The sequence below is a fragment of the Copidosoma floridanum genome, unplaced genomic scaffold, assembly GCF_036245765.1.
Source record: "Copidosoma floridanum isolate Cflo_tuat_1 unplaced genomic scaffold, Cflo_Japanese_pri ptg000001l, whole genome shotgun sequence".
In the NCBI taxonomy this organism is placed as follows: domain Eukaryota; kingdom Metazoa; phylum Arthropoda; class Insecta; order Hymenoptera; family Encyrtidae; genus Copidosoma; species Copidosoma floridanum.
The window spans coordinates 19,285,857-19,306,512 of NW_028321878.1; the positions used below are offsets into that span (position 1 = coordinate 19,285,857).

General features: G+C 30.0%; 1 protein-coding gene across 1 annotated transcript; it reads left to right on the forward strand.

Annotated features, from left to right (window-relative positions):
* The first annotated feature begins 3,222 nt into the window (after positions 1 to 3,222).
* Positions 3,223 to 6,781, forward strand: LOC106643867 (alpha-tocopherol transfer protein-like). Its single transcript, XM_014359151.2, has 3 exons — positions 3,223 to 3,510; positions 5,758 to 6,121; positions 6,289 to 6,781. Exons 1-3 carry the CDS (start codon positions 3,224 to 3,226, stop codon positions 6,544 to 6,546), a joined length of 909 nt encoding a protein of 302 aa, XP_014214637.2. The 5' UTR covers position 3,223; the 3' UTR covers positions 6,547 to 6,781.
* The last annotated feature ends 13,875 nt before the right edge of the window (positions 6,782 to 20,656 follow it).

The window sequence follows — 20,656 nt, forward strand, 5'->3', positions numbered from 1 at the left end:
AGGGTGCACCCCAGCTATTATCAAGTTTAATGGAAAGATATTTTCCAATAAACTATCTAACTTGCTGTACCGACCTTTTTTAAAACCGATAGTGACTTTACCCGATGAGCTAGCCAGGTATTGGCTTTCCTTCGCAAAGGAAGCCCCTGGAGGTCCAGACATCACCAGGAAAACCAACTGTTTGTTTTAAAATTCGGATAAGTGGTGTTTCGGCATCCTAAATACTCATCGGAAAGACCGAGAATAAATCTCAATAGTTTTTGACGGGTTTCGAACCCACGACCCCTTGCGTATCTCTGGCTTGGAGGCTAACCACTAAGCCATCGAAGTTCCGATGAAGTCAAAAATATTAATCTGGTCCAAAGTTAAGGGGGTTTAAAGTAATTTTTTTTTCAGAAATCGATCAAAATTTTTTTCCCTAATCAGAAGCCGGAACTTTAATTGATCGCCTGCATCAAAGCTTAACCGAAAGCTTGTTTGTTTGAAGCAGTTTAAAAACTTTTTTTACAGAATTTTGATAGCTTCTAAAGAAAAAAAGTTATAATCGAAAAATTCACCTTTTCTATTGCATTGATCAAATTTTTTTGTACTTTGGGACAATTTTCCCGAAAAAAGCTTTAAAAAAGTTAGTCCCTCTTGACTTTTTGCATGTTCACGAATTTTCTCGTGTTACTGGATGGATGAGCAAGAAAAAACACCACACACTGTAGGGCTACCTTGAATTATACGTTTTTTTAAAAACTGGGGATTCTTAAGTGTACATTAAACGTGGAACTGCTCATAATATATACACATAGCTTAAGTATAGATGTATAATTTTAACAATGTTGGGTCGATTTTCAACGTCAATATAATTATATAGAGCAAAAGGTGGATATTTTTACAAACCTAATTTAAACCACCCGTGTCTCACTTCTTAAGGTAGAAAATCCATCGCCACTGACACATCAAATTTTTTTTGAATTTAAAATATGTTATACATGAAACTTTTTTTATGTAATAGAAAGTTTGTAAAGGTAATGTATCAGTACTAGTTCTCTTAGATACTTGAGTTTAAAATATGTTTTTTAACATGAGCTGTAATTTACCTTTACTGTGATATACCTAGCAATGACAGCTTTAAAGACATACGTAACAAATCAAACTAATTTTATGCAAAATACTCTACAAGTCTGCGAAATTTTCACTTTATTTTAGTCCTTTCAAATTATGGTGTTTTTGCACGAAAAAAAATCTATGAATCGTTTTTGAGTTGTCGAAGCAAAGCTTTCTAGAGTAGAGTCGTTTACGTAAATTAGATTTTTAATTTTTTACTATAACATTTTTTTTCAGAAATTCATCCAAAAAAACTTAATTAATGGTAGCATGGTCTTGTTTCTTTTTTTTTAAATATTTAATTAGATTTATTATTACGCTGCATTTGATAAACATACCTACTGTAAATATTGTGATGTTGAAGTATATAAAAAAAAAAACCTTAAATTATAGAAAATTTTTTAAAACACTTTGCTTCATAAAAATTTAACGTAATAGATGAGAAGAAAATAAAATCAGGAAAAACAATCAAAATTCTAAAAAAAATGACTAATCCTTTGTGATACCTCAAGAGCGTAGGTAGCGATTGGCGACAATAATTTGTAGGTTTAGCTTCCGCTTTTCACTCACATAATGGTTTCAGTATTTGTCCATCCTTCGTGGCAAAGTAATGGTATAGCTCCCAAGAGCAGTACTTATCAGACACTTCTAGTACGAGAACTTACGTTCATCGCCTTGACGAATATTTTTGTAAGTATTTTTTTTTCTTTGAGTCAATAATGAATTCTTATTTTACATTTTTTCAAAAAATTTAGTTTTGAATGCATGTCACAACCGCTCGATTTTCTGATAGAACAATATTCTAATATGCAGAACACTGAATCTTAAATCACACAATCATAGGTAATATAAAACCAACACTACTATTAGCTATTGATAGCTAACGTTTAACGCTTTTGAATATCTCATACACTATCATTATTCGCTGACAAAAGGTATATTTCTGAAGATCCATGAATATACACACAAAATGTCGATCTCTAACTGTACAAAAATTTGGTTTTTCTGTTTAAAAGTACCTTTCGTCAATGAAAGCATGAAGATCATACCGTAGACTTAACTGCGCAAATAATAAAAAATCTTATTTTACATTACATGCATTATAATATTGTAAATCTGATTGGTATCATAAAAATTCCCGACCATGCTAAAATGTCACATGATCATCAGTCGAACGATCCATCCAAGAAATACTTAGTTGAGTTCGCACAAAATAAAATTAATACTATTGCCAACAATAACAAGTTTAAGGTCGAATGTGTTTCCAGTTATATTCCTATTGATAAAAGAATTTTTTTTAAATGTTAACGTGCTATCATGTCGTTCGATCTTTTTTACTTCCAAAAAAAAAAAATCTCCCTAAAAAACAAAAAATGGGAATTGACAGTAGACTGGCCGCATCGTGTTGCATAGAGTGCCATTTTTTTCACTTTAAAACAGAAATTTTATTTGTGATTGGGCAACGCAAAAAAAAAATACAACTAACAATATTTTATAAAGTCCAGATTTAAGACTATATTAAAGTTTAATGAGTGTTATTATTAGTTATTACTTTCTATTATTTTTTTTTTCGGTATAAACGTCATTATAGAAACATCGAAAAAAGTAGTAACTGGAAAGAACTTTTATAGTTAATTAGTTGATTTTTAAGATTTATCAAAAACTAATAGCTATTAATAATTGTATGGTTTTTTGTGTTAAAAGCTTGACTTTTATAACTTTAATACAAAAAAACTGAACGAACCATAAAATTAAAAAAAAGTCTGTTGTATTTTTGGAACACTATCAATATATATGCAAGTATCATTACTTTTGTAAATGATGTTTTAAGTTGTGGGAACAATTTTAAAAGGGCATGCATGAATACGATTGTTATGATATATGCTGTGTTAAAAATATTAATAACACTACATACATCTACTTGCAAAATTTCTTTTTCTCGCAATTTTAAAATTTCAAAAAATTTTCTTTTGAAAATAGCACAAATCCTGTTTTACCTAGTTTTGCCGTAGAATCAATACTTCGTGGATTAAATTATCGTAAAAATTAATAGACTGGACATATAAGTAGTAATTACAAAAAAAAATAAATTATAATCTACACACAATAATGTATTTACAGTTACAAAATGAAAAATGTATGGAAAGTATCCATTGAAGAAGAGTTCAAGAAAAATCCAGAATTAAAGAAAGACGATTTGCAACATTTAAGGGATTGGTATAATAAACAGCCTCACTTTCCAAAATTTATGGACGATAATGGATTAATATTGTTTCTACACAGCAATTATTATCGCCTAGAACCTACAAAAACCACAATTGAGAATTATTTGACTTCTAGAACACACATGCCAGAATATTTCTCTAATAGAGATCCCTTGGGTTCGAAAGAATTACGAAAAATGATGAACACAATGTAAGTTTTTCTTCATTAAGCTATCAATTTTTATAGGTTATGAACTTACACAAAAAAAGCAAGAAAAGGTGGAAACTTTTTAAATTTTTAGCAATAAAAAAATGGAAACAGTATTATTGTTTTCATAAAGTTTCACGTGCGTTTTACAGTTAACTTTTATTTGATTTTAATAATGTTTTATTTTCAAATTTTTCTCTAAATATCAACAATTTTACTACTATGTTGATGGTTATAATTTACAAAAACAACACGTTTTAAAAAATGAGTATATGTTTCCCTAAGATTTTAATTAATACAAAAAATTAAGTTTAGGACAAATCATTCTCTTATTAAGTATTTTTTACTTAAAATAATTAATATTGGTGATATAACTGTGCTTTTTTCGTAATTTATGATACTTAAAAAAATTCAAATCACATTGATTTTTTTCCCAATTAAAAATTATTTCAGCGAATAACTATTGATATCTGATAAAATCTGATAATAAAACAATAAAGCCCATGATTCAAGACTGATAATAAAATTCAATAACAGTTATTATTGTAACACTGCTTCTTGACCTGCAATGAAAAGAGGCGCCGACGCAGCATTAGCAAATCTCAATCACGTTCGTCACCCTTGTCCCTCTCACCTCTTGGGTTTCTGCCCTGAAAAAGGGGGATTGGCGCGGGAGTTGTCCCGTTCTACGGGAAGAACTATTAATTTACGCACAAACAAATACCTTTCACTATTTCTTTTATTAAACACTTAACACTAATACACAGTCTCCCTCTCCTTACAATACACGACACAATGCTTCACCTCGTCTTCTGGACTGCGCTACAGCGACTCCGCCTCGCACCACGCGAGTCGTGAGCGCACGTCCACCACGTCCGGCTCGTCCTGGACCAGGAGGGGCTCCTGGCTCCTGCTCGTCCTAGACCCACACTACGATGCACACACTCACACTCCGTCCTCAATCTCACACACTACTATACTATCTCTCTCTCTCTCTACTCGACGATAAGGTAAAAGCACCAGTACGTGAACACTTTTTCCATAAAGTCTTTGTTTTCTCATTTTTATTGAATTTCTGATTTGCATAACAACAAAACAGTCATTGCGCCAGTAAGTTTATATTTTTTCCTTTAAAAAAAAAAACAAAAAAGTTTTTCTAGGTCATGTGTACAATTAATAAATTAATTTAAAAATTTTTTTTACCAATGACCCAGTAGATGAACAGCGTGTTCAGGTATTGGTACCGATACGTATTTTTGACCGAGTACTTGAACATCCCATGTTAATTAAATGGGAGAGAGGTTATGTTAGCTGCCTTCTACTGATTTCTATTTTTATTATGTATTGCAAATAACCAAATCGAAAAATTTCTTTCTAATTTCATTGGTAACATTTTATGAAAACTATAACGACTGGCTTGACATACTATTATTATTGATTAACAGTGATTTTAATCGTTTTTATGTGTTCAAGTACTGGGCATAGGTAAAATCTTAAGGTACCAGTACCTGAACAGTCTCACAAGCCACCTCATACAAGTTGCACGAATAAATAATTTTTTTCTCGTTGAGTATAAAGACTTACTGAAATATAAATTTTGTTTTATCTAAAGAACGATCAAAGGATGTTAGAAACATTTTTTTTTTTTAATCCACTTAAATTGAAAATAGTTTATTCAAGCTGTTCAATCTACTGGTGCAATTTTAGGAAGTGTTCACGTACTGGTGCTTTTACCTTATCATAAGTAAAAAAAAATAAATAAATAAAAATTCATCATAACTGTTGTAATTCATCATAACATATATGATAACTAATTAAAACTTACAGCTTTTAATTTTTATTATTTAAGTTATAAATAAAAATTTCTTTAAATTATTATTAACTGTCGATAAAAATTTTATTTTTATTATATTATGAAGAAATAAAATCATGTTTTTCAATTCAGTTTTACAGGAAACAAAAAAAAACAAATACCTTTTGTTATCATTTCTTTATAAAAAAATAAAATGAGTGAGATCTTTTTCGCTTGGTTTTTTAACAATCACCTAACCTCCTTTTCTTGTAAACTTGTATACAAATTTATAACCATAAATTAACTTTGAATTAACTAAATGATACTTGTTACAATGTTATTATTATGTTATTATTATGATAATTCTAATTTTTACGAAAGGAAATATAGTAGCTGTTTCTTTAAAATTAAAATATAAAATGTAGTGTTTAAAAGTGACGGTTAATATGTTTGAACAGGTTGGTTCTACCTCTAGAAAAGAAAACTCCAGAAGGATATGGAATTATTTACAGTAGATTAATTGATTTTGATCCCAGTCGGTATGTATACAATGACGCTATGAGACTCTACAACATGATTAGTGAGCTGTGGTTACTACGAGAGGGAACTATGCCAGGGTATGTCATTATCTGTGATATTTACGGTGTGCAAATGGCCCACGCACTTCGTGTACCACCAATGGGCATTAAAAAATGTTTATACTATTTGCAAGAGGCAGTGCCTCTCAGGATTAAGGGCTTACATTTCTTAAATACTTCGCCGGTTATGGATTTCATTCTTGGTCTCATGAAACCTTTTATGAAAAAGGAACTTATGGACGTGGTTAGTATGTTATGTAATTGTTATTAGTACTAAGTTTGTAATATTACATGGTTGTTTCTTTTGTAATTAAGTAACGAGCAACAACTATTAAGTTTTTAATATTTTTCTAAGACGTATATTTTTGTTGACAAATATTTAAAATGATTGAATTACAAATTTTTTGTTAGCTTCACCTACATTCTAACTTAGATAGTTTTGGAAAGTATATACCTCCAGACGTTTTGCCAAATGAAATAGGCGGCAGTGCTGGTCTAATGATGGATCTTTACGCTAAGGTTCTCAAGGATGTTGAAGATCATAGGGATTATTTCATTGAAGAAGAGGCAGAGATGCGAGTCGATGAGTCAAAGCGACCTGGCAAGCCCAAAACTGCTACAGATTTATTTGGTGTTGAGGGTAGTTTCAAAAAGCTTGATATTGATTAGAAGCCAACATTTTATTTTGTCTCGTATCCAATTGTGTGCAGTATTTTTTGTCATAAGATTTTACTTTTATCTAATAGTTGACAAATTTTGTGATTTACAGTATTCAATAAAAAACTTAAATTCCTATTATCACTATTGGACTATTTCCATGAAATTATTGCAATAATGTACAAATAAAAAGGTAAAAAAAGGGTCCCTCGGTATATGTCACATTCAAAGTGAGAAGTGAATCCGAGATAATTGGCAGGAAAATTTATGAACGAGGGTAGTAGTCAATTTTAGGAAGTTCTTTTAATTTTCTTTAAGTATCCATTAAAGTAATTAGGAAAAGTCGTATTTATATATAACAGATGTGTTTTTAAATAAATGAAAAAAATTTCAATTATAAATGACTAAAAAAATGTAGTTGATTCGTTTAGTTCTTACTACTCTCATCCGAAATGAGGAATGAAAAAATATATGAACAAATTAATTCTGTTTTCTTTCTTGCCTTATCTTCCTCACCATCTTATGCTCCACATATAATAAAGACGTGATTTTTTTCGATTTATCAGATAATTTCATTGAGTACAGATAATTTTTTGAGAGATTGGCTACCTTAAAAAGTAAGTAGAATATAATGTAACATATAGTTCTCTCTAGAATATAATATAACATATAGTTCTCCAATTTTCCGGTAATTACAATGATTTAAAACAATATTGAAAATTGTTTCATTGATAAGTATATTTACTTTCGGAAAAATAAGCGCATTAAGTAAAAGATGTCTGTGTTAATACACCTATATAAATCAACCACGTACGTGGTATGACATAATACATAAAATATTTGGTTGTATCCTATATTCAATGAAGTAATTATTAACACTTAAATTCATTAAATGCCATTTTTTCAATCACGACAATTTTGTACAGGGTTTATAATTTCATAAAATATTTAAGCAGAGAAAATTTGGATTACTTATGAAAATTATTTTATGAAAGATTTTATTTATGATAAAGAAAAACACTTTTTCACAAATCGTGTAAGAAAACAGTAACTTTGAATAATTTTCTTTTTCATTGAAAATATTTGGCTCAATATGAATTGAACAAAAAAATTGCAATCAATTAAAATTTTTCAAACATTTATGACATTGTACTTGTAGCATGGGTACGTATTGCATTTATCTACACATTAAACGTATGTTGAATCATAAGACCTATGAAGTGTCGTCAGAGTTAAATCATCGAAAATTTCGAAAGTATAAAATCAATAAAATAAAATTTGTATAAGTGAATTGAGTTATATGAAATAAAATATCAGTGTTTCCAAAGAAAGCTTTAAAAATTACTGATAAAACATTATACAATTGTATGACAATGATTTCGAGATAAATCAGTAGATGTAGGTAAGGGGCTATAGGGCCTAGAGAAGGAAAAAGGCCCTCGAGAGGCAACATACGCGCCACGATACGCGCAACTTTGCCTTATGAAAGGGATATCTTAAATAAAGGTCTTTAACGTATGCGTATGATTACATGTACTTACTTAAGTACTTCACACCCTTCTAAATATAGATCTGATGTGACTATTAAGTATAGTGGCCAATTACTACTACTAATATTTCGGGACACTAGGCCATCATATTTTTGCTGGTCCAACTACTGGAACACCGTACAGCTGACTATTTATGTCAATTGAGTGATTTTCTTGCGGTTGATCATAATTTTTTTTGGATAATATTGAAAATAACGTTTTGGCTATTCAATATATTGAGAATTTCGCATTATTTTTGTCACGTATTTTTACTATAATATATTGTTATAGATTTCTCACGCTTAAGCGTCTGACTACTGGTACAGTTACTAGATTAAAGGTTATCGTAGAAAAATTGAGATATTTGTGTTACAAGTGATTACCCGCAAGAGTTCACATAGTCTGATAGGGTGCCATTCATTACTTGATAATTTTAACCAATTTGACCGATGTTTTTAGAGTAGGTATAAACAGATCGCAAGAGCCTTTTTCACCTGGTACTTAACATCACTAACCTCTTGCTTCATAAAAATTCCTCAGAGTCATCTCCACTAACGAACAAAGAGGCATTTAATCTCAATTAGTATTTTAAAAATTGCTGTGAAACAGCAACACAAAACTTTTTATTTTGTCGAAAAAAAATTATTTAACAAAAAAGTCAAACGTTTAGAGGTCACGACATCCAACAAAGCACTGGGCAAAAAGATAATATTCAAAATATGAATACTAAGTATACAGTTTTTGTCTTTGAATTTCTGATTTAGTCTCTTCGTTTCAAAAACTAATTTATTGTACGGTTAAAAATAATGATAATAATCGTTTGCCTGGCACCCAGAAAGAGTATAAGGTAAAGATTTTTCACTGCAATGGAAAGTACTGAAGATGTAGTGATAAGCTACTAGGAGCTTCTCATCTGTAGTTATAAAAACTTTAAAAGTCATTCCTTTCCATCGAGCAAATGTAAATGGTACAAAACAATTTTGTGTTTGCGTAACCTTACATCTTCAATATTTATACGAATGCCTTAACTTCTGTTATTCGACATAAACAACAAATGACATTAAATAGTATCTATTTACTATTTTTAAAGAGTATTTGTGCTATATTCATTTAAGCTAACTAATAGTATCTGGGTGAGCTTGCCAAGACAAATAGTTTTAGATTGGCATGAACTCATACATAAAATTTGTTCGTCTCTTGCGAATTTACGTACAGTACATTTTTTCTTTTTTTTTTACTAAAATGTAATAATTGAAAAAATATATGCCTACTATCCTCATCCCATATAACATACCTTTGTACTTTAATACACGTAGAGTACGTCATATCATTTACTACAACTAGTAGTTTTTAATTTCAAATAATTAGTTTATTCCCCACAATAGTAAATATAGGCTTGACTTCAGCTGTAATGTAAAAGTGAACTCATAGTCTATGATTTCTAGTATTTTTTTTTTTATTAGATAGTTTAGATAAAACATTGTATTGAGCATTAGGCGAACTCTAATAACAGTGGATGAATTAATAAATAATCAGTGAACTCAAATGGTTATACTGCTAACTTCTGTATATTATTGAACGAAGTTTCGACCCGTACAGGAACAAGTTTCAAGGCCCTCATCCGGTTCAGATAAAATCTACACAAGAATTACAATTAACTATTAGTTTTAATAAATTATACAATAAAATTTCACTTCGACGCTAAATTAAAACTTACAATTGACCGCTCAAACGGGTCGCGTCAGGCAACGCGCTGGATGTTATTATTGCCAATACAAATATGTAAAATTTGCAAGCGCTTATACAGCTTAAATTGTCTATGTATTAGAATGTAAATATACGTTGTGATAGTTAATACAAATGCTGTCCCTATCTATAAGTCAATAAGTGTGGCTACTAAGATATCGAAATACTAAAAGCGAGAAGTACAAGCATAAGTCAATAATTTTTAATTATTATCAAAGAACAGTTTATAACAATTTTTTAAATTATTAGTATCGAACATTCTATTAAAATTATTATCATTATTAATCTGTACGTGTAACATTTCTAAGAATAATCTTTTAATCTGTTTTCTCAACGTCCAAAATTTTAACATTATTAAAATCAAAGGATATCGATGTTTCTTTCATATATTCTACCAGTGCCGATTTGTCTCTTAGGTATTTGCAATCCCTTCTATGTTCATTAACTCTTAATTTGAGACATCTGAAAGACTGCCCCACATAACAAGCCTCACCGTTACTTGAATTTATTTTATATACAATATTACTTTTCTCGCTAACATCAACTTGGTCCTTGCCTAATTTTATGAATTTTGAAAACTTATCTGTGCATTTAAAAATTACTGTGGTTTTATTTTTGTGAAAAATTTTTTCAAGTATTGGAGAAAATTTATTGTAAAAAGGAAGAACTATTAACTTGTTGTTATTAATATTTTCTCGATTTGAAACTATTTTATTCGTAGAATTTTTTATTTTAGCCAATCTTTTATTAAAGTATTTATTAATAAAATTTATAGGGTAATTATCTATTAGGAGGAACTTTTTCAAGATTTTAAGATTTTGTTGATGGAATTTAGAGTTGGACAGTTTTATACTATGTTCAACTAATGTGTATAATATTGCAATTTTTTAAGATAAGGGGTGGTGGGAATAATAATTTAAATAACGTCCTGAATGTGTAGGTTTTCTATACCAATTCATTAATTATTAAATTGTTATTTTGAATTATTAGTTTCAAATCGAGAAAATTAATTTCATTGTCTTTTGTCATTTTAACTGTAAATTGTAAATCGTTATCAAACCCATTGAATATTTGTAATACTTGATCAATTGAGGATGTAGAAACACAAGCCAAGATATCATCAACGTACCTAACATATAATGGTACAGCAAAATTCAGTTTTTCAAGGCAACTCTCCTCCAAACGTCTCATGGCTAAGTCGCACAAGACAGGACTAACTGGGCTGCCCATAGCAGAGTCAAACGTTTGGTTATAATATTTAGTATTGAATAAGAAAGATGTCGAATTCAACACCAACGAGACACCTTCACAAAACTCCGCACGAGGAAGATTGATTTTATTGGGTAGATATTTTCAGTTGGCTTCAATAGCCTTTAGAATGATGTTTTTACTAGTATTGGTAAACACACTGACAAGATCTAGACTTATCAGTGTGTAGCCAGACGGCAGTATAAACGAATTTATTTTTTCTTTGAGTTCTAAACTATTTTTTATATATGATTTAGTTTTAGGGATGTTATTGTTAAGGAATGCAGTTAAAAATTTTGAAAAAGTGTAAGTGGGGGAATTGATAGCCGAAACTATATTGCGGATGGGAAATCCTATCTTGTCCACCACAAACAGTCCGTAACACCTTGGTAAATACGGATTTTTTATTTCTGAAACATCCATATAAAACCCGCAATCTTCGAATATTCCCCAATTCTGCCAAAGTTCCACTATCTTTAAAGTTTCTTTGATAACTTCATTGAGTGGATTTTTTTTCAACAACTTATAATATTTGTTATTATTTAATTTATTTTCAACGCTATCAATGTAAGATTGTTTTTCCAAAATGAATGTTGCATTACCTTTGTCAGCCTTTGTGACCCACAGATTTCTATTATTATTTAAAAATTTATTGGTTGATGCAATATAATTTTTTATTTGCTAAGAAAAAAAATCAGTTTTCTTAGTGGCTTTCAAGAAACCTTCAAACGATAATCCTGTTAATAACCCTATCAATTTCAGTAATAAATACTTGAATAAAAGATTGGCTAAAATAAAAAATTCTACGAATAAAATAGTTTCAAATCGAGAAAATATTAATAACAACAAGTTAATAGTTCTTCCTTTTTACAATAAATTTTCTCCAATACTTGAAAAAATTTTTCCATAAATAAAACCACAGTAATTTTTAAATGCACAGATAAGTTTTCAAAATTCATAAAATTAGGCAAGAACCAAGTTGATGTTAGCGAGAAAAGTAATATTGTATATAAAATAAATTCAAGTAACGGTGAGGCTTGTTATGTGGGGCAGTCTTTTAGACGTCTCAAATTTTAGAGTTAATGAACATAGAAGGGATTGCAAATACCTAAGAGACAAATCGGCACTGGTAGAATATATGAAAGAAACATCGATATCCTTTGATTTTAATAATGTTAAAATTTTGGACGTTGAGAAAACAGATTAAAAGATTATTCTTAGAAATGTTACACGTACAGATTAATAATGATAATAATTTTAATAGAATGTTCGATACTAATAATTTAAAAAATTGTTATAAACTGTTCTTTGATAATAATTAAAAATTATTGACTTATGCTTGTACTTCTCGCTTTTAGTATTTCGATATCTTAGTAGCCACACTTATTGACTTATAGATAGGGACAGCATTTGTATTAACTATCACAACGTATATTTACATTCTAATACATAGACAATTTAAGCTATATAAGCGCTTGCAAATTTTACATATTTGTATTGGCAATAATAACATCCAGCGCGTTGCCTGACGCGACCCGTTTGAGCGGTCAATTGTAAGTTTTAATTTAGCGTCGAAGTGAAATTTTATTGTATAATTTATTAATACTAATAGTTAATTGTAATTCTTGTGTAGATTTTATTTGAACCTGATGAGGGCCTTGAAACTTGTTTCTGTACGGGTCGAAACGTCGTTCAATAATATACGGAAGTAAGCAGCATTACCATTTGAGTTCACTGATTATTTATTATAACATTGTATTATTATTTTTTTATTTTTGTTTTATATTTTCCTCTTAGTTTTTCGCATCAACAAGCGTTTGATCCGTAAAAGTTTTTGTTTAAGTTAAAAATTCTGTAACTGTATCTTAGCTTATGAAAACAATGTTAAAAAAAGACATTGCCATGATTGAGAAAAAAAAAACAGACAAAAGGTATGGAACTCATAAATAATTCCCAAAAGGTAAAGACAAAAAACAAATGACAGAGTAAACTACGTCATTAGGGCTTAAAGTGTGGCCTGAGGACGAAAACCGACAGTTGCACTTTGCGCCAAAAGTTAAAGAAATTGAAAAGAGTCTTTCAAATAGACAAAGAATTTGAAAAAAATGTTCCTTCTCGTAGTGGAGAAGTCATTATCTAAAACCAGATTATTCGATAATAGTCATTCCATACGACACACACAATAATAGAGTATGACGTAGTAGAACATATCAGTATCATGAGAATTACTGAAACGTTAAGTGCGTAAATATCAGTCGCTTTCTGTCGAAATGTAAGCTAATTGGTTTGAAATATTGATAACGAAAACAACGAAATAGTTTTTGTAGTTGATAAAAATATGATAAGAAGAATACACGAGGCGCAAGTCATAAATAGTATTATCATTTACACAAAAATTTTCAGGTTTGAGTTTCTTGCAGCTTTTTTTCCTTGAGCCGCTGAAATTAATTGTCTCCAAGATTTGACGAATTCTTTCCAACCAGACTAATTAACATTAAAATATTTGTACAACAAATTGATAAAGCATCATTTAGACCATTTTCGAGGTTGATCTTTTCAATGGTGCAATCCAAATTTTTGTAACGTACTATTTTTCACCATATTTGTGCAAATTAAAGTGAAAAAAAAAAGAGTTTTCGTAATTTTCGTTAACACTGCCTTCCTTAAAACCTTGGAATTCTTTTACCAATAGTATAGTGCGTGAATATTGTTCATAGCAGTTCTGTGGGAAGCTAATGATATAGCTAAGAAATTGTATATAATTATTAGTGAATAATGCAAAATTTGACGGAGATTTAGCCCAAATAACTTATAAATTAACTTGTAAATCAAAATTTTATTGAAAATTACTATTTCTGCATTTCGATAAAAAAAAAATTTTTTACATCTGCGTAAAATTAGGTTACAAATTCTGTCCTACGGAATTTAACTAATGAGGTTATATTGTTTATAATATAGCCGTTTATTGACTTTTAACCCGTGCGATGCTCTCTGTGGACAAACTTTTAAGTACTGAGAGGCAAGTCAATTACTAAAAGTTAACTTATTATTATGCACGTCGATAGTGATATAAGTTCATACTTGATCGTAGAATTAAGTTATTTAAAAAAGAACTGGCTAACATTCAAAGACATGTCGTTAATAATGTGTCGATTTTTGAAATTTGATTTAGAAGGATTAAAGCATAGGTAAGATTTTTTATCTAGTGGCTAGTGGTCGCAAAAAACTTTTACAAATTTTTTTTTCAAATAATCAAATTATTAAGAAGTTCAAAAAATCATGGCAACACATCTTTCACGTGTATTGGTGATAGAATGAAAACAATGACGTCCTTACTACTCATTAAGCAATAAATTGGTTAAACAAATACCAAGAAGTATAGAAATGGCAAAGTTGAGAATTTTAGACAAAATTATCAGTGTACATTAGAGTTTGAAAACTAATAAAATTTTTCTCATTACTACTAACCTCGATAAACTTACTCATCGTAAAATCTATAGTGAAAATAATACTTAAACAGGTAAAGAGAATGTATGATGAAGGAGTTGCATTTAAAAAATTTGTTTGTTGTGTGAACAGATACAAGATAACTTAACTTACACTTTAATCAGTAGAGACGTACGTGAGTGTATGTATGTTCTTTTTAATTGCACGCACGCATGCTTGTGTATTGAAAAGACAAAGAAAGGAGAAAAAATAGACAAAGTGAAAAGGCAACAGAAAAAAAATCGTCAGATAGCAAAATAGAAAAAAATGAAAAACAGAGAAACAAGACCTGCTACAGCAATGACTGTAAAATACAAACCAGCAATTTCATAATGTAGCTCCTGGTCGAGGAATTTTTCTTCTTGTTTCTGCTCTCCTCTTTGTACATATCTTTTCTTCTTATAGAACAATACCATTAGTTTTAAGTAATAAAAATAAACTAAATCATAATAGCTTGATACTATTTCGTCAATAAATGAGGATTTCATCTGCTCTTGGCTAGTGGTCGTAAAAAACTTAAAAAAATTTTTATTTGAATCTTGAAAATTATTGAAAACTAAGAAAAATCATGGCTTAAAAAATTACTAAATACTTAAAGAATTTTACGTCCACTACTCAACAAAAACCACGGGAAGGTGGCAGATACTTTTGTCAGGAAAGGATCAGGATAATAAATTGGCAGCTGTTAGATTCTATAAGAAATTAGTTGAGTGTGTTAGTATTTGGTCGTGAATGTTAGGATGAAATGAAAGGGATGCGTATGGAGTTAACGCAGCTCACATAAATGTTATTTTCAGGGGCCTCCATTGCATACTTAAATCTAGCACGAAGAGCTACAGGATTTTAGGAAAGAAGGGGATTTCTACAGTAGCGTTGGGCGTTAAAGACACCCACCACTGAACCGGCCTAGAGCTCGCGATTAAAATAAGTTGTTAAGTTAATAAAGAAAAAGAAAAATTAATAAAACTTTAAGGTAAGAATAGTGGGACTTACTTCCTTGCCTTTTTCCAGGCCGTCGCGAGCTCTAGGCCTAGCTGTAGACTATATCGCAGGAGACTTAAAACAATACTATCTAACAACGCTGAACGATGTATTTAAGAACACTATAGTGTAACGGCTGGACGTATCAAGAAATCCACAATGTGAGCGAACCGCTTTTATACACGCTGCAGGTGAGTATCTCCTCCCACTCCCGAAAATGGTATCTATAGTGGGGTCTTCGAATCAACGCTCAAGCTAAACTGAACACTTATTTCGTTACTACTAATACTACAATACGCTTTTATTTCAAAAAAAATTTCTAGAAATTACCTCTAGTAGCAAACAAAGAGGATTTATATTTGAACAAAAATTTTAAAAGTTACTGTGGAAAAACAAGAGCAAGTTTTTTCTTATTATATATTTCTACTATTTTAATGGGATTTTGTTCCTTGGGCGCAACGTAAAGAAATCTTGTTTAAGGAGCCGGGTTTTAAGTATAATTGTGCCTTAGATGCAAGCACCGTTTTTTTTTTCAAGGCTGCTGAGTTTACTTTATAAGAAATATTTGTTTATCTTTTCAGAGTGGGTCTGTGTACCCGCTCTGGTTTGGTGGGCATGACTGATAAACAATATTTTGTCTTCTGAGGGCACAATAGCCACTTAAAAATGTCTAAGGTTTTCATTAACTAAAAAGTAATTATTTTTGTAGACTTTTTTCTCTTAGCAAAATTATAAAAATTTTGAAGTAAAATTTCTCATCCATTAGAATTTCTCGTAAGGTAACTGTACCAGTGGTCGGCCACTGCCCAGCCGTGGGACACTTACATGAAAAATATAGATTATTAGGCTTTTGGCCCACAGTTTCATAATAATATGTGTTGAATATCACTGTGTGTACCTTTATTTATAAGTATAATAAGAACCTGACGTCAAGTAATTGTTTATAAGGTGTATAATAATGTACAAATAAAGCCATCATAAGTCAGTTCAAGCACGCATGCTCTTCTTAGCTAGTTATTTAGAAAAGTCAATTTTTTTATAAGGTGACAAAAGTTGAACATAACATATTTTCGCATGTTTTAAAATTTTACAATGACTTATATTATGTCAAATATAAATAAAAAATAAAAACTGTTGTACTCGATGACATTTTGTATCAAAATTGTAAGTGCGCATGTATTGGTACCAATAAATCAGTTTGAAATTTTGCACCCCAGTGTTTGGCCAGGTGGCCATCTATTAGGCAATCAGACATCGGACGATGAAAATTGCAGTCCCAATGCTTGACACATCGTAAATAGTAAGTGCAAACACGGCTGTTCAAAGACGTCTTTTGTATACTTACTTAGATTTTTAAAGTTTTATACATAATGTAAGTACTTACAACATGGAAGTTGCCTGTATACTTATTGCTTACTATTTATGCAGTATCGTTGAATGTTATCAAGTAGTTAAAATCAATGAAAAAAATATAAATAAACTGTACTTATAATTTAACCTCAAAGCAAATACAACCATTGAACTTTTGTTAATTTGTACTTAATTACAGTTGACTAAGATGGGCAAAGAGAAGAAAAAAAAAAAGAAAAAAAGAAGCCGTATCAAAGAAATTACACACAAGAGGATGTGTATAATTTTTTAAAACTTAATAAATACTTTTATATAAGAAAGAAAAAAAATTAGCGCAGAAATGAAGAAGCTCGTGCAATTAAGAAAAAACGTTGTAATAAAAACATAAAAGACTGACGGAGTATTGTACTTCAAGTAATAAAGTATTTTAAAATGTGTCAGTAATCATAAAACTAGCTAGTCTAGGTTTTAAGCGTTAATTTCAATCAAAATATTATACGCCAAAAACGTGTACTTGTACCTTAATAAATACTTTTGCATAATTTAGTTGTATAATTATAGAACCCTTTATCAATTTACTTACCGTATAATTACATGTACTTACTTAAGTACTTCACACCCTACTAAATATAGATCTGATGTGACTATTAAGTACAGTGGCCAATTACTAGTACTAATATTTCGGGACACTAGGCCATCATATTTTTGCTGGTCCAACTACTGGAACACCGTACAGCTGACTATTTATGTCAATTGAGTGATTTTCTTGCGGTTAATCATAATTTTTTTTGGTTAATATTGAAAATAACGTTTTGGCTATTTAAAATATTGAGAATTTCGCATTATTTTTGTCACGTATTTTTACTAAAATATATTGTTATAGATTTCTCACGCTTAAGCGCCCGACTACTGGTACAGTTACTAGATTAAAGGTTATCGTAGAAAAATCGAGATATTTGTGTTACAAGTGATTACCCGCAAGAGTTCACATAGTCTGATAGGGTGCCATTCATTACTTGATAATTTTAACCAATTTGACCAATGTTTTTAGAGTAGGTATAAACAGATCGCAAGAGCCTTTTTCACCTGGTACTTAACATCACTAACCTCTTGCTTTATAAAAATTCCTCAGAGTCATCTCCACTAACGAACAAAGAGGCATTTAATCTCAATTAGCATTTTAAAAATTGCTGTGGAACAGCAACACAAAACTTTTTATTTTGTCGAAAAAAAATTATTTAACAAAAGAGTCAAACGTTTAGAGGTCACGACATTCAACAAAGCACTGGGCAAAAAGATAATATTCAAAATATGAATACTAAGTATACAGTTTTTGTCTTTGAATTTCTGATTAAGTCTCTTCGTTTCAAAAACTCATTTATTGTACGGTTAAAAATAATGATATTAATCGGTTGCCTGGCACCCAGAAAGAGTGTAAGGTTAAGATTTTTTACTGCAATGGAAAGTACTGAAGATGTAGTGATAAGCTACTAGGAGCTCCTCATCTGTAATTATAAAAACTTTAAAAGTCATTCCTTTCCATCGAGCAAATGTAAATGGTACAAAACAATTTTGTGTTTGCGTAACCTTACATCTTTAATATTTATACGAATGCCTTAACTTCTGTTATTCGACATAAACAACAAATGACATTAAATAGTATCTATTTACTATTTTTAAAGAGTATGTGTGCTATATTCATTTAAGCTAAATAATATTATCTGGGTGAGTTTGCCAAGACAAATAGTTTTAGATTGGCATGAACTCATACATATAATTTGTTCGTCTCTTGCGAATTTACGCACAGTACATTTTTTCTTTTTTTTTACTAAAATGTAATAATTGAAAAAATATATGGCTAGTATGCTCATCCCATATTACATACCTTTGTACTTTGATACACGTAGAGTACGTCATATCGTTTACTACAACTAGTAGTTTTTAATTTCAAATAAATAGTTTATCCCCCACAATAGTAAATATAAGCTCGACTTCGGCTGTGATGTAAAAGTGGACTCATAGTCTATGATTTCTAGTATTTTTTTTTATAAGAAAGTTTAGATAAAACATTGTATTATTATTTTTTTATTTTTGTTTTATATTTTCCTCTTAGTTTTTCGCATCAACAAGCGTTTGATCCGTAAAAGTTTTTGTTTAAGTTAAAAATTCTGTAACTGTATCTTAGCTTATGAAAACAATGTTAAAAAAAGACATTGCCATGATTGAGAAAAAAAAAACAGACAAAAGGTATAGAACTCATAAATAATTTCCAAAAGGTAGAGGCAAAAAACAAATGACAGAGTAAACTACGTCATTAGGGCTTAAAGTGTGGCCTGAGGACGAAAACCGACAGTTGCACTTTGCGCCAAAAGTTAAAGAAATTGAAAAGAGTCTTTCAAATAGACAAAGAATTTGAAAAAAATGTTCCTCCTTGTAGAGGAGGAGTCATTATCTAAAACCAATACACACAATAATAGAGTATGACGTAGTGGAGCATATCAGTATTAAGAGAATCACTAAAACGGTAAGCACTTAAATTCTAGTCGCTTTTTGTCGAAATGTAAGCTAATTGGTTTGAAATATTGATAACGAAAACGAAGAAATAGTTTTTGTAGTTGATAAAAATATGATAAGAAGAATACACGAGGCGCAAGTCATAAATAGTATTATCATTTACACAAAAATTTTAAGGTTTAAGTTTCTTGCAACTTTATATCCTTGAGCTGCACTTTGCACCCTAAAGACGTAACTTACTAAGTCGTTTGTTTCTTGACTTTAACGTTTTAGGAATCATTTATAATTTTTATACCTATTTTACCTTGTTTATTTAAATTGTGGTAACAACTTTCCCTAAGCATTCCCCTCATAATAAAATGAGTTATTGCCGAATTTTTAGCGTAATGCATAATTTTTACTGTTTAAACGCTTGTTGACGTAAAAATTCAAGGAAAAAAATAAACAGGAATGTTTGAGCAATTAAATATGTTAGGAAATGGTCGAGATTATTTAATCTCTTACTACACCTGAAATGTTGTGGTGTATTTTTGTCACACCAATAAATTCATTTTTTTTCTGTCGCATGCAACTCCTTTCTTACTGTATGACGTACTGTATATAGATGCGTATTCTATTGATTCAAAATAAATCAATTTTTAATAATTTTTTATTATCATGTAAGTTAACTGAAGTAATTGTTTTTACGTTAAGCTTCCTAAGATTACATCAACTTTCTTTTAAAAAATGAAAAAGGTGTCGAAGCGATGAAAAAAGAAGAGACCTTTTTTCCTTTGTAGCAGAGCTTACACTTCAATCAGAAAATACAAATAACTATTTCTAACCTAGAGACCCTTTTGTTAATACATACGATCAAAAATAGCTTTGTACGTGAAAATTAAATGCAATATGACCAACATGTTATCGATGTAACACAGCATATTAGTGTAGTAAAACGTATGCCGCAATTTACGTTTACCAAAGTACAGATAGGTATTTTGTATTGAATGAAAATAGTTGGTTATATCTTTTTAAAATCAGTACACTTTAGTATACAAAAAATGTTTTATATAGACTTGCAACACAAGGACAAATTTTATGAGTGTTTCCAAACTGGTAAAAAAATGTTTGTCTTAACAAGCTTCCCCGCACACTAGTATCTTGTTTTGATAAACAAACTTCAAGATTAAGTAATACATACAATTGGATTGGTAGTTACTGTAATGTGAAATATTTTTGTGCAATATGATGTTTATTGTGAAATATTTAAGTACCCAGTTAAATTTTTA

Bases quoted from the DNA above. Each gene is read 5' to 3' on its own strand.
- LOC106643867 (XM_014359151.2), top strand. From the start codon at position 3,224: ATGAAAAATGTATGGAAAGTATCCATTGAAGAAGAGTTCAAGAAAAAT. The intron at 3,511-5,757 runs GTAAGTTTTTCT...ATGTTTGAACAG, and splicing joins CGAAAAATGATGAACACAAT to GTTGGTTCTACCTCTAGAAA. The intron at 6,122-6,288 runs GTTAGTATGTTA...ATTTTTTGTTAG, and splicing joins AAAAGGAACTTATGGACGTG to CTTCACCTACATTCTAACTT.